Raw genomic sequence first — 14452 nt, 5'->3', positions numbered from 1 at the left:
AAATAATTGCAATTTCCTCCACTCAAAAAAAACAAAACAAACAAAAAACCTCACTCAGTGCGTGTTGTCCATGGCATTATTTACATGGACACTAGGGGGCGCTTGATTTTAAAATCAACAACCTGATCGTAATTTGAGGCCTGAATTAATGACCACTGTGGTCGTTTTCTAGGGGATGCTATGTTCTTGTTCATCTGTACTGACTTTCAGCACAATGGACAGTTCCAATGCAGAAAGATTACCTACACAGACGACTCTGCTCTGCACCAAACAATTATTGAAAACGCCACATGTCAGCATTAGGGTGTGTGACGAGATCTCGTGCCAGAAGATCTCATCAGATTAAATTGTGACAATATTTGTCATTTTAGTGAAAAGCTTTCTCTCGGGCACAGGATCGAAGCCTATCAGACAGTGAGCTATTCAAACTTGTACTTATGACCTCTGGGGGGCAGTAACGTGCCTGTGCTACTTGTTGTCTGCCATAAAATGACAAGAAGCAGGAAAAACCTGTGTTCACCGTACCCTTCCCAACATTCAATGTACCAAAGAATGGTTTCCAGTTTGTTTCAACCTGCTGATAAGTGTTTCGGTTCGAGAAAAGTCTGTCTTTTTCACCCTCTTTCCCCTGATTATGAAAGGTAAGGAAAATATTAATACTTCTAAAGTGTTGTTGTTTCCATATATAATTTGAGGCGTTTCTGACACAATGAGTAAAGTAGTTAAGAACAGGTTGGATTTATCAACACTGACAATCTACTGATGTGTTTCCTTTTACACAGAGAAGGCAGAAACGCTGAAAACCAGTATTCTTCAAGTAATTTTATTGATAAAGAGTTAGTGTTACTAAATAGGTGTTTATAAGGATCCCTGTGTCTTACTGTGTAAAGTTGCCTCTTGACAGTCAGAAGGTGTTACGGCTGCTGCCGTATTGTTTGTGGCTTGTTGTGTGCGTGTGTGTGCACGTGCAGGTGTGGCTGTTTCTCTCCCTCTGCTTCACCTTCAGGCTCCTCAGGATTGGGTAATTGGATTATTGGCTGAGGCACCAGACCATCGGAGAGGATGCAGTGGCCTCCAATCACGAGTGGCCATGGGAGGAGCCTGCTCTTCAAAAGCCTGGCGGGAGGATCAGTCTGGGGGCGGCTGTGTCTGTGTGGTGGCCTGTCGCTCCCCACTCGTCTGGCTCGGTTGCAGTGATTAACTGCTTGTGTTTGTGTGCGCCTTCTGAGCTTTAGGAAGATAGCCAGTGGTTTTGTGTTGTGTAGACATTAGTTAGGGAACACCTTTGGCAGTAGTTTTGTTTCCCCTCATTTTGTTGAGTTCGGTTTTTGGTGTCCCTTAGTTTTGTAACCCTTTTTATTTATTAAACACCTCTGTTTACCTTCAACATCTGGGTTTATGTTACTTCCTTCCTCCTTTAAGAGCCCTGGTCGTAACAGAAGGGTTTATTTCTGATTTTATCATCATGTTAAGTACAATCATACTCTTGAGGCAGGTCATAATGTCTTGGATTTCAGACTCGTAGTTGTAAAAGGCCTTAAAGAAGTCTAAATATTTTCAAACTCATCAACCTCCTCTACAAGATTGAGATGCAAAAATCACCATTCCACGTAAACGTTTCATTCTGTTTGTGCGCTGCCACCAGGGATCCATCAAACAGTATCGCTTTCAAACAAAACCAAATAGTTTTTTTCTGTTTTACTCCGTTTTATCTCTTTCTGTTTGAAGTTCAAGTGAATTTTGAAACCATAAAACCGAACATCCTGCTGTCGATGCTGTTTTATGTGATACTATGGCTTGTCCTAAAAAGCATTTCCGCTGTGTGCTTATCATCATGTTCTTCAGTGTGACGACGAACCAATCAGGTTGTTCTGAAGTCTGACCCTCCCACTTCATGAGATTACAAAACAAGATAGGAGACGCTCTGGTTGAAACACAGTCAGTGGAAGATTTCTCAGAAAATGTTTGTCATATTTGGTTTTCTGTTGATGATCGCAGTGGGCTGTGAGTATTTTCATAAAGTTCTGATTAAGCGTACACACAGAATGATGAAGAAATGTTTGATGATGGACTGACTGAAATAATTCCTTTGTTTCTTTCAGGTTGTATAAACGATCAGAACTTTGAGATAAAATCTGTTGTTCCTCAACAAAATGTGACTTTGACGTGTCCTCGTACATTTACTTACAAAGAAAACATGTATTGGATCAGAATCATTTCTGGTCACCATCCTGAATTCTTGGGAAAAACAATTGGCTTTGATTCAAGTGAAGTTCATCAAACTTCTCGTTTTACAACCAAACAAGGACCTGGAACTTTTGTTCTGCACATTAATCAAACTCAGATGACTGACACTGGACTTTACTACTGCATCCAGACCAGCTGGACCAACTTGACATTTTTGAGAAGAGTGTTTCTCAAAGTTCAAGGTAAAGTGAATTTCAGTTTCTATGTCTGGTAAAAAAAAAAAAAAAATCAATAAAAAAAAAAAAAAAACGCAATTTTTGTTTGTGTGTTCATACAATTTTTTTTTTGCATGTCAAGTCACATTTTGATCACTTCTTTTTTCCCTTCTTAAGTTTATGAATTTATAAATCTATTCACTTGTTTACATTGTGCGTATTACATAATTACTTGCTTGCTTGCCAATTTATTAGCATAATTGTTAAACACTTAATGATCCAAAGCTGATCCCGCTCTTGATAATAATAATAATGCATTGGTTTTATATAGCGCTTTTCAGGACACTCAAAGACGCTTTACATTGCATTATTCATTCACGCCATACTTGGTGGTGGTAAGCTACTACTGCAGCCACAGCTGCCCTGGGGCAGACTGACAGAAGCGAGGCTGCCAATCTGCGCCATCGCCCCTCCGACCACTACCAACCATTCACTCTCACACCTTTCATACCAGGCAACGTGGGTGAAGTGTCTTGCCCAAGGACACAACGACAGTTTTACGCCTGCAGGAGCGGGGATCGAACCGCCGATCGTTTTAAGACGACCTGCTCTACCAACTGAGCTACTGTTCTATAACAACAGCGACTCAGTATGGGCCACTCTCCATATCCAGACTATTGACCTACAGTATTTTCTGTTTCTCCAGCTGTACGCTGAAGATGAAAGGCCTGCAACAAATAATATGAATATCAGAGCACATCAGAACCAGATCTATCATGCTCCAAGGGATTTTATCAGGTAGAGGGCTGAAAACGACCCTAGTGGAGCACCTGGTGTGTGCCAAACAGTAACCGCAGCAGTGTGATAAGCTTCACACTGATGAAACTTCATCACTGAACAAATGAACGGCGCAAAACAGAGGAGCCAACTCCTCAGGTCCAGACTCAGTTTTCGATTTACATGTCAAGGAACAGACACACTCCTTTATTTACAGCACTGCATCCGTTTTGAACAGAGATGACAGATGGTTTGAGAGAAGAGTAAAAGAGGTCATCTGTATAAAAACTCCTCTTAGGAAGAGGTTTACAGCAACAATTCTTCTGAATCAGTTTCAAAGATCAGACAATTCTTCTTCAGTTTATCTCTTTGTGTTTACTGTGTGAAGTTTTCAGAGACCAAACCATACAGCCTGCTGTTGATGTTGTTTCATGTGTTTCAGGTGATGACATTGCTGGTAACACAAAGTATTTCCACTACGTGTTTCTCATCACATCCTTCTGTGTGATGAGAAACCAATCAGATCATTGTGATGTCTGACCCTCCCACTTTCTGAGATTACAAATAAACCGAAGACTCTTTGATAGCTCCAGTCAGTGGTGGAACTCTCAGAAAATGTTTGTCACATTTTGTTTTCTGTTGATGATCAGAGTCGGACGTGAGTATTTGTTGAAGTGTCAGATTCAACGAACACATAAAATATGAACATATGGAATTCTCATTATAATTCGGTTTGCATTTTTCTTTCAGACTCCACAGATGATCAGACATTTGAGACAAAGTCTGTTGCTGCTCAACAACATGCGACCCTGGAATGTCCTCGAGAGAAACTTCTGAATTCTGACAAGCTGTACTGGATCAGAATCATTTCTGGTCACCAGCCTGAACTCTTGGGAAGAACAACGGTCCTTGATGATGAACGAGTTCATAAAACTCCTCATTTTACAACCAAACAAGAAAATGAAATTTTTATTCTGCACATTCACCAAACTCAGATCAATGACACTGGACTTTACTACTGCATACGGACCAGCTGGGACAGCATAACCTTTTTGAGAGGAGTGTTTCTCAATGTTGAAGGTAAAGTGAACCAATTTTATATTTAGATGTGTAAACTTTCATATTCATTCGCATGGAATTATATTCTTTATGTATTCACTTAATTCCACAAATACTTATTCATTTAATATTTTTTTACAAGAAAGTTTTACTGATTGCATACAGACTCAGCTGCTTTTCACTTAAATTACGCATCAGTTTTTGTCACTTCAATATTTACTGAAAGATTAAATTGCTGACTCATTTGCACTTTTTAATCATTGTTTTTAAATTGGTTGCTTGTTTTATATTTCATACTTCCCAGGACCCCAATCTTTCGTCTATCGCATCATTCAAGCTCCTCCGTCTGTTGCGGTCCATCCAGGAGAGTCGGTGTCTCTGCAGTGTTCGGTCCTCTCTGACTCTGAGAAGAAAACATGTTCAGAAGATTACAGAGTTCACTGGTTCAGAGCAGGATCACATCAATCTCACCCCAGTTTTATTTATACTCATGGAGACAATAAAGAGTGTGGAAAGTCTTCACAGAAATGTTTCTATAGCTTCTCTAAGAAGGTCATTGTCTCTGATGCTGGTACTTATTACTGTGCTGTGGCTGCATGTGGAGAGGTCATGTTTGGAAATGGAACAAAAGTAGACATTAAAAGTAAGTTCAGAATATTTTCCTGGTAAAATTGGTTCACTTCAACAAGCAAATAATCACAATAATTAAATGTTTTATTTTCTCAGATTGGAATCACACAGAAATAGCTCTTTGTATTGTCTGTGCTGCTTTGGCTGCAAGTGTGGCTGTTTCAGTCTGTCTCATTTGGATTAACAAGAAGAAGAATTGCAACAATGGTAATGCAGGTTTCTTATGAATCTGGATATTTTCACACCATGTGCAGCTGTAAGTTAATTAAAAGCTATATTATTTTTTCTTCCTGAAAACAGATGGTGAACCAGACAGAAGTAATCAGCAGGTAAAAATCTTAGAATAAACATTAACATACAGTTCATTTTTCCTCTGAAGTTAAATTTGTAATATATTTACCTCCATTTTTGTATATTTCCTCAGAGGGATGAAGCTTCTTTGGCCTATTCTGCACCAACTTTCAACAGGAAAAAAGTTACCAGCTCAGGGATTTATTCTGCTGTTGTTTTCACGATGATGAAGACCAGCAGTGGTGGAAGAGGAGATGTAAGCATGTCTGAGAGAGAGAGGATCTATGCTGCTGTCCAGGCTCTTGGTTTGGATTAGAAAGTCAATGTCTGGCATTGCTTGGTTGAGTCTTTATTACATTGTATACTGTGGGGCAGATTAATAATTAACAAGTTAGCCCTTTTGTGTTTGTGTGAATGTGTTATGCAGTGTTATTGTTATGCTTTATTATTGTTCATCTTTGTTATTGTTCAGTGCATGTTGCGTGACCGCACACGTTTAGATGTAACCCGGTTGTGACATGATTGTGCAGTCTGTTTTTGGTTGTTGAATGGTGCTCACGCCTCACGGTTCCCTGCATGGACGGGCTGACGTGCCGTTCTGTGCCTGAGCCAGAGACCACAACCCAACCAGTCCACGGACACTGTTTGGAAAAGGCTGTTATGTCCTCTGTTTCTATTGAAGTAGATAAAAGTTCAGAAAAGACGACCCCTTGTTGTGCTCAGTGCTTCACACACACGCACGGACAGAAAAAGCCAGAACACACCTGAGAATCAACAGTGCAACATTTGTCAGCGATCTCAATTTTACATCCTGCTCCGTCATTTGAAACCAGTTACATTATGCTTCTTCATATTTTCATTCATATCTGTTGAAAATGTTTTCAAGACAACCTTAAATAAAGTGTGTGTGTATTTGTGTTCTGCTTTAACCTTTAGTCACAATTGCCTTTGACATGAGGATTATTTATTTAATCAGATCAATCAGTAACATTTTCAGATAAAGGAGGGTAAATCTGACAGCAAAAGAGATTTTTTGTCTTGAGAAAAATTGGGATTGCAATGACAGTAACACAGAGAGCCAACAGGGTTTACATAATGACAACAGGATTCAACTCTGGTCCTGAATCAGAGAAAGAAAAGTCGAAATTGAATTTACAGTGTTTCTGTAGAACTGGTTATCTATCCATCCATGCTCTGCATTTCTTTTTCCATTTTTTTTTTTTTTTTTTTTTTGAGGGGGGGGCAAGGTCTGTCTCAGCTGAGGAATACATGGATAATTCAATCGATCATAAACCTTTAATGACAGGGCACTTTTCATTGGTGAATGCAGGTCACACCCAACTGCGAACTGCTTGTGAAAAATGAAGGCAATGAGGAAGTGCTAAAAAGCTGCAATTCCAGGTATAAACCAGCAGGGGGCGAGTATGTTGGTTTCGAAAAGAGCCTAAAGGCCTCCACACACTACAGGATGATCGGGCCGAATTTTGCCCCGATCTTCTCCTCCCGATCGAAGCCAACAAGGTTCGATTGTCGGGAGTATGCAAATGAGTTCGGGTCCGATCTTCGTGTGGTGTGCGGTGTGTTCCGAGAGATTTTTTCCGGTCGGAGCCTCTCGGGAGGCATCGGAAGGGGAGATCGTAGATAATGAACATGTTTAATATTTCCGATCGCGAATCCTGTAGTGTGTGGTGCTCCGAGAAGTGCCAATCAGCTCCGAGGAGAGCTGTCCACACCCTTGAAATAAAGCTCCTTGACTGGGTGAACAGCTCCGTCTCACCAAGGTGCCGCTGATTAAAAAAATCCACTCACAGCTGTCAGAGCTGGATGAACATATGTCTGTGAAATATATTCACTATATATGACAGTGAAACAGAAAAGCCAGAGCTCCTAAACTCAGCCGTGCAGGAAGTTAATATCGCTCCTGGAGGAACTGTATTTCCTCAATTCAGATCCAAACTCCGATTTAATATCTGCATCTCCGCCAATCCTGCAATAATCCCAATGTTTTAATTAATCTCCATTATTAACCATCACGGAAGAATGGGGAACAATAATAATAATAATAATAATAATAATAATAATAAAAACTTTCCGCTGACTCCGTGCCTTCAGAGAGCGGACTATAATGAAACTTACCTAATCAAAGCTCAGCGTGTTTTTATTCTGGTGTAAACCATCAAATCTGTGGACATAAAGAATGATTTAAAATATTTGGTGATTTGAAAAAGTAGCTTTTATTTGACACGGTCTGCTAATAACTTTATTCTTCTGCTGCACTCGGGACTCAAAAGTTAAAAAAAGTAACAAAAACACACAAACAGATTAATAAGCTGAATTATTATTAAATGTGGAGGGTAAATTATAATAAAATGATCTGAAACTATGTTTCCCCTTTCTGTACTGGACCATTAAAATTTTCTGGCAAGGTCCGGACAGTCCGTGTTCCGTGCACACGGGGGTCTGCACTGAAGGAGTGATACCGATGTGAATGAATGAGCTGAGGGAACGAATGAGTTCTCCACTCATTATTGAAAGTGGAGATGAATGGAAACACAGCAATGAAGGGAAACAGCACAAAGTCACGTTGGACTATGTGAGATTTGGAGGAGTGAGGAGCCGATTCTCGGCTGAAGAATCTGCTAGTGTGTGTTCTGCCCCAGAGCGACACCACACACTAGAAGATCAGGAGAGGAAGATCGGGTGCGATCTGTCCTCTGTTGTCTTGTAGTGTGTGGTGTCTGAATCGGGGAAGATTGCCAGGGCTTTCTTCTGCTCCCTTCTGGACCAGTGCATGGACGTCTGCCTGGGGAGTGGCTCGGATCTGGGCTCTGGGATGACTGCCGGTTGTCTGGACCCTGAGGTCCTTTCTGGCCTACTTCTGGTCTTCTCAGGGGTCAGAGGTCATATATGCATGATCACTATCACACTTGCATGATCACGCTGATCTTTAATCACTCCTCACATTCTGCATGTGGACTCGGTTACCTTGTTTTGTTTTGGTGGGTTAGACTAATGGTGATTTGTGGTAGGCCTCCCTTGATGCTCTTGTGTAATTTCATACCTGGATCCTCAGCTTCACGCCCCAGTTTACAACAATATATTCACCAACAAAAGTCCGAAGAGTGCCCTCTGTCATATCTTTACGTAGGTGCAGTAGCCGATTGTCTGGAGTGTCGATTTTAATTAACAGACCATCATATCTTTGCACTCTCTTCCTTGTCCTGACTCTTTTTTTTGTTGTTGTTGTTTTTGTTGTTTGCTCACAAGTTTCTTTTTTCCACTTTCTTCCACTTTTCTATCTCTTTACTAGGGCCCGACCGATTCATCGGCCGGCCAATATGAGCCCTTTTCAAAATAGTCATCATCGGCCGGGAACTTGCCTAATTAACATATATTTTCGCTTCCAAAGGAGAATAAACCCGCCAGTCTATTTGGATTTAAACAAAATTCTGAATAAAGTTATCAGGCATATGGTCATTTTAAAGCAGAATTATTTGGATTAATAGAGGAATAAAAGTCCCATTTTAATGCACGGAATGAGGACAGTTTGGAACGAGTGGCTGACTTCAAGTGCGTGTATCTCCTTCATACAAGCTCAGGGACGACAAAATAACACCGAAGTGTTTGTGAAAGAATCTCAGCAGTGACTGTATTTCCTGAGAACCCTGTGAAAAGCTGCTGGTTACCTCCTGATTCACTGCTTATGTGTTGGGTTTCTGCCAGAAAGTCATCACCACAAAAAAATAAATAAATAAATAAAATAAAATAAAATAAAATAAAATAAAATAAAAAACTGAAATATGGTGAGAGAGGATTGGGTGATTTCTCACCCTGGTCATATTATGTTTGAGGAAGAACAGGATTTCTAAATTGAGAACCTAAAAGAGTTCCAGAGCCATTGAAACTGATCAGGACACACACACACACACACGTAGGTCACTGGCTCCACACTCAGTGGGACACTAGTATTACACACTTCACCATATACACACGTCACCTCAATAAATTCATCCTCCACCCATTGTAGTCCACAGTGCTGCTACTTTTCTCCCCATAATGTCTTATTTTAAACTTCTTGAACCTTCAAAGACAATGTTTCCCAATTATTAATGAGATATCTGGTCCCTGAAAAAGATATTGACCAGTTTGGGCATGACTGTCTCTCTGCATGACTGGCATCAGGGTAAAAAAGATAGCAGTTCAAAAAGAGGTCAAACTATCACTTCAGGAATTTTAAATCTCTCTCAAGAAAATATTTCAGGGTACTTCAAGTTTAAGTGTTTTGTTACAAAGCTTGAAAAGATCACACAGTTGAAGTCATAACTTTTGATGATTTCTTTTACTTCACTGAGTAAAAGTAATACATCACATACAAATTAGCATTTTCCAACAATACAGCTTAGTTTTGGTATAATATATAAGTTCACTGATATCGGTGTAATTTTTTTAACTGGACCAATTAGAACCACTTCTTAAGATGACGACCCCGACCAGAGAAATGCTATTAAGAATTACAAAAACTGTTTTTTCTTGAACTTACAGTAAAAGCAATCAAAACATATTTAAAATTGTCGTCACAGCTGCAGACAACCCCATTAGTAAAATTGTATTTTAAAAACTTTTAGACAGAGAAACAGACGAAGCAGAAAGTTCTCACTTCTCACTGTTTGAGGCTTGCTTCATGCACCGTGCATCACAGTGTGAACAAAAGGAAGAGAGCTGACGTTTGAGTGAACACAGTCCACCACACAGTGAAAATGTGGTTGAGACAGTTTCCATTAGGCCCTGCAAGCACGCCACTTGAAACAAAGGTCAGTCCTCTATAACTGATCATCAAGCTGAAGGTTTCAATACGAAAATCTTTTTAATGCATTTGTATGTGTAAAGATTCATATAAAACCAGATTAAACCAGACGTGAGTGCACATTTTAATCAATTGAAACAAAGATAACAAAAAAAAAAAAATCCCAGAGACAATGAGAAGACCACCGTGCTGACATAAAAATCTTGTTTGGCCAAAAAAACCAAAACACTGAAGATGACAAGAGTGGAACAAGGTACAAAGAAATCTGATGAAATAGCCAAGGATTTGGCAAAGATTGTAGTTTGCCATTTAAAGAGAACAAAGTTCTACATAAATAAATGTTACCTACTTACTTATTTCAGTCACACAAAATTAATCAAGACATTAAAATCAAGACATAAAGAGGATTACATTTCTCTCCCTAAGGCTCGGACAGGTGCTATGCAGAGTACAGTGATGTACAGGGCAGCTAATCGGTGGAATAATTTACCTGCAGCAGTAAGGAAAGAGAACAACATAAAAAGGTTTAAATCTGTGATCGCGGAAATTTTTAAATCTTGATTTAATTGTTGGTGCATTTTTAATGTTGGTTATGTTTTAATTGTATTAGGGTCTTGTTTCACTCTATATCATTTGTGAATATACATTCTTTTCACCCTTTTCTATATTAATAACGGGTTTCTGCACTGCTTCTTATGATTATTTTATCTTGTGTATTCTGTTCACTATTTCTGTGTTTTAATCTTGTGTACTTTGATATGTGATGTTTGCTTTTGTTATGGACCCCAGGAAGACTAGTTGTCACCTAGGTGACAACTAATGGGGATCTAATCTCTAAATAAATAAATAAATAAATAAAATCCTATCATATGAGTGGTGAATATACTTTTTTTTTTTAATCGTTGTGGGAACATTTGTGGTCAGCTATGAAGTTTTTCAAAATATAGAAATCACAGACAGACATTTATTAGTTTAGCTGTTCATGAAATGACCTTATGTTTCTATGTTCCGCTTCATAAATTGAACAGTTTTAGATTAAAATATTGAGAATAAAAGATTGAGAAAAGAAACAGAAGAAGTTGTTTTGACAAATGTTTTTAACTACCTTTCTTAACAACTGTGAACTCACAGCGCCTTCAGGTAAATGATGCGAGTCAAAGCCACATTCAACATCCGCGCTGGCAGCCACACTGTGGTGAGTTATTTCTGTACCGTTTGACCAACTGAAGCTGTTTACTCAGAACTGACATGGCTCTGGGCTTCAACAGGATATGCTGTCAGAAGACAGGAGCTGCTGAAAACTCTTCAAAATACTGAGCTTCATGTAGTCCTAAAGGACTGGCAGTTCTTGTGTTTGTTGTTGTTGGTACATAAACAGCATTCATATAATTTACGTTCTGTCTGATCCAGTAGTGTTCAAGTCCTCAGACAGACAGACTGATACAGTCACTCAAAGTTTCAGCTTCAGTTGTTTGTTTTCCACTGTGGGAGGGGTTCACGTTCCAGAGCAATAAACAGAATTCAGACAATATGATGCTTGATCTTATTCACAGTAAAACATGCAATATATTCTTATCATGGGATTTTTTTATGTGTTTACGCACATCAAATGTTGGCAGATAGAATTTTTCTTTATAAACAGCGACATTGATGGTTTCTTAATTAAACCAATTCAGTAAAAATTATTTCAATGTTCTTTTTTGTCATTTGCAATTCTACTGAACTGCAAGAGAAATCAGAAGGTATGATAGTTTGCAGTCATGTGGTCTGGTTATATTTACAGCAGGAGGATCAACCTCATTGTGGTCAAAGAGCTACATGCAGCTACAAAGGGGACCAGTCAAAGTTTTTCTTTTCTTTTTTTTTTTTTTCTAACTCACAATACTAAACAAGAGTAATTTAAGAATTATTAAGCCTTTTTCAACAATTCCTCCTGGTGTAAATTAAAGAAACTAAGTCTCTTTTTATGTTCTATTTATGCAGGGCCGGCCCGGGCTTCGGGGACGCCCTTGGCGAGCCCGAGACGGGCGCCCCTCCGACAGTTGTCGAGCGGGGAGGGGTGGGGTGGGGGTTGGGGGGTGGGGTGAGGGAGGACGATGCCGAACAATGCCAAACAATGCCGAGCAGTGCGGTGCGTCGGAGCGCTGCAGAGCGGGTCAGCACAGAGCGGGGCACAGGGAACACGGAGCGTCGGGACGCCCCTTCTACGGCCATGGCACCCCCCCCAGGACGTTGCGCCCGAGGCGACCGCCTAGTTCGCCTATGCCTAGAGCCGGCCCTGTATTTATGTCATTTTGCAGCCTTCAGCAGGCATATTCTTTACAAACAGCTTCATCGTTGGATTTCATGGTGAAGCTCCTTCTCAAATGATATATTCAGTGCTCACTGCTGTGTCTGCTCTCTCAGCAAATTCCCAGTATAATAACTGAATGAGAAAATCAGGCACCAGGCTTCAGATTTAGAGAATTTCTCTCCCGTCAGAATACAGATGATTTGATGAGCTCTGAGCAGAAAACATTGATCAGATGTCAAATGTATGTGTTTAACTCTCACTTCACTTTCATCTCTGCACCTGTGATGTATTCATCAGGTTGCTCCCTGGCCTTACTGACAGTGTAAACCACTTTTTTTTTTCTTTTTTTTCTTTTTTTTTTTTTTTTTTTTTCCTCTAAGCCTAAGACGGCAGCAGAGTGTGGGACAGGAAGAGGACCCCCACTTTGAATTCACACCTTTTTAGAAAGCACGATCACAGCTTAACGTTCCACACAACTGAGAAACTACAAAGCACCTCAGAGTGGTTTCTTTCCATCACCAGTCACACATCTCTCTTTATTCATGAACAAAAGACATGAAAATAAGAATTTAGCTTTGGTTTTGACCAGTAATGATGGTGTTGTAACAACTCTGAACACGTGCTCTATGTGTGTTTGAGTTTCATTTCGTGGATGTGCATTGATATTCAATGTAATGTCTATAAAGGAAGATCATGAGAAAAAAGGAATATAATTCATTTAAATGTTGACTGATGTAGTCTGGAACCAAAACACGGTGGTGGAAAACTGTAGTTGCTGAAAAGAATAATAATTACATGCAGGGACAGCTGGTATAAATGGGCGAACAGGGCTGAGCGCTAACAGCACAAAAAGACAGCTGACACAAAAAAGATGAGAAAATTATTTTTTAACTTAACTATTTTTTAACTTTAATTTATAAATTAAAACAGATTGTTTAAAGTTTAGGTGAATCAAAAGTAGCAACAGCACCAATCAGTCAAAAGAAAAACATAGAATATCTCTAAATGGGCTTTTTTTTTTTTTTTAACAGCCCCAGCAGATACACTCCGCTTTCATTCATTTCGTTCTTGTAAGTGATTGACAGGTGCCATGTCCCGCCCCCGTGATTTACTGATCATTTTGGCTAATTTCAGTCAGCCCACAGCCCTCAGCTCGTCTCGGGCTCGTCTATGGCGCCTGAGAAGCCCGGGCCGGCCCTGGCAGCAGGCTGTCGGTGGGCAGTCGTTGAAGTTGGGTTGGAACACGTTTTGTGTAAACTATGACACATGTGTTATGAATGGATCTGTGTCAGACGCTCACTCAGATAAAAAGAATTAAAGACAACTTCATCAAGCCAGCTGCAGTCACGTCAGGATTTTGGTTCTATTCTGGGTCATGTTTTCACTGCTTCCTGCTGCAGTCTTCAGTGACAGTTTTGCTGAACTCAAAATCATTTTTGAAAAATGTTTACACACAAACAAGTCATACCTTGTTTGTTGGAGTGGTGTTCCATTAAAAAATATTTTTCCAACTTGTCTAAAAGTGCATGTGGAGACACTAAGTGTGTGAGCAGCAGTGACAGTGTGGTTTAACAATGTGTTTCCATCACAGCATGCAGAGGAAACAGAAGAGATCAGCACAACTGAAAGACCACTGAACAAACATTTTCTGCCCCAAATATATTTGTCATCAATAGAAGCCAATAAACATTTTTTCAGAGCAGTTAGGTTTCTTTTTTTTTTTCTTCTGTTGCAGCACTTTGTTTCATTTACACACTGAGCAGAGTCACATGCAACAGCTTCACTGACACACCAGAGTTGTGGTTGGCCATCTCTACACCTTTTAACCACAAGAGCTGTTTACTGAAAACAGACTTCGCTTGGGGATTCAACCACGTATAAAGTGAGACAGACCAAAGAAAAAAAAAAGGGGGGGGGGGGGTGGATTCTCTCTCAACTCCTCCTACGTGAGCAGAGGCGGGGGTGACGGGCGGGCATGTACGTGTCTGCGTGCGTGTATCCGACGATTCCATGCCTGCGCGCCCCCGACGGACGGTTTGCACACTTCTTTGGAAAACACGCCCTCAAATTAGTATGAAGGAAGGAAAAATGGAGCTGCTGCTTTTCCTCTCACACACTCGGACGTGTGTCCCTGTGAGTCCGAAATGAGTAAGAAACGGCGCAGCCATGTGCGTTCCCGAGAGAAACAGTGGAACA

At 40.1% G+C, this 14452-nt stretch overlaps 1 protein-coding gene across 10 annotated transcripts in view; it reads left to right on the top strand.

Annotated features, from left to right (window-relative positions):
* The first annotated feature begins 1947 nt into the window (after positions 1–1947).
* LOC115406848 (uncharacterized) overlaps positions 1948–14452 on the top strand; it is a 92505-nt gene continuing 80000 nt past the window's right edge. For 5 of the 10 annotated variants that reach the window (XR_003933575.1, XR_003933574.1, XM_030117112.1 and 2 more), the window contains exons 1-3: positions 1954–2004; positions 2103–2429; positions 3930–4259. Coding sequence is in view for 8 of the 10 variants with exons in the window: in XM_030117112.1 (XP_029972972.1) it covers positions 1962–2004; positions 2103–2429; positions 3930–4259 (700 nt within the window). In the remaining 2 variants the exon portion in view is untranslated. Of the gene's footprint in view, positions 2005–2102; positions 2430–2980; positions 3838–3929; positions 4260–4542; positions 4882–4964; positions 5076–5168; positions 5198–5292; positions 6040–14452 lie in introns of those variants that run through there. The other 5 variants (XM_030117133.1, XM_030117094.1, XM_030117150.1 and 2 more) reach the window with 5 other exon arrangements.

Source organism: Salarias fasciatus, chromosome 2 (assembly GCF_902148845.1).
Source record: "Salarias fasciatus chromosome 2, fSalaFa1.1, whole genome shotgun sequence".
Taxonomy (NCBI): domain Eukaryota; kingdom Metazoa; phylum Chordata; class Actinopteri; order Blenniiformes; family Blenniidae; genus Salarias; species Salarias fasciatus.
Note: the sequence above shows the minus strand (reverse complement) of the source record. Positions and strands in the feature narration are given on the sequence as shown.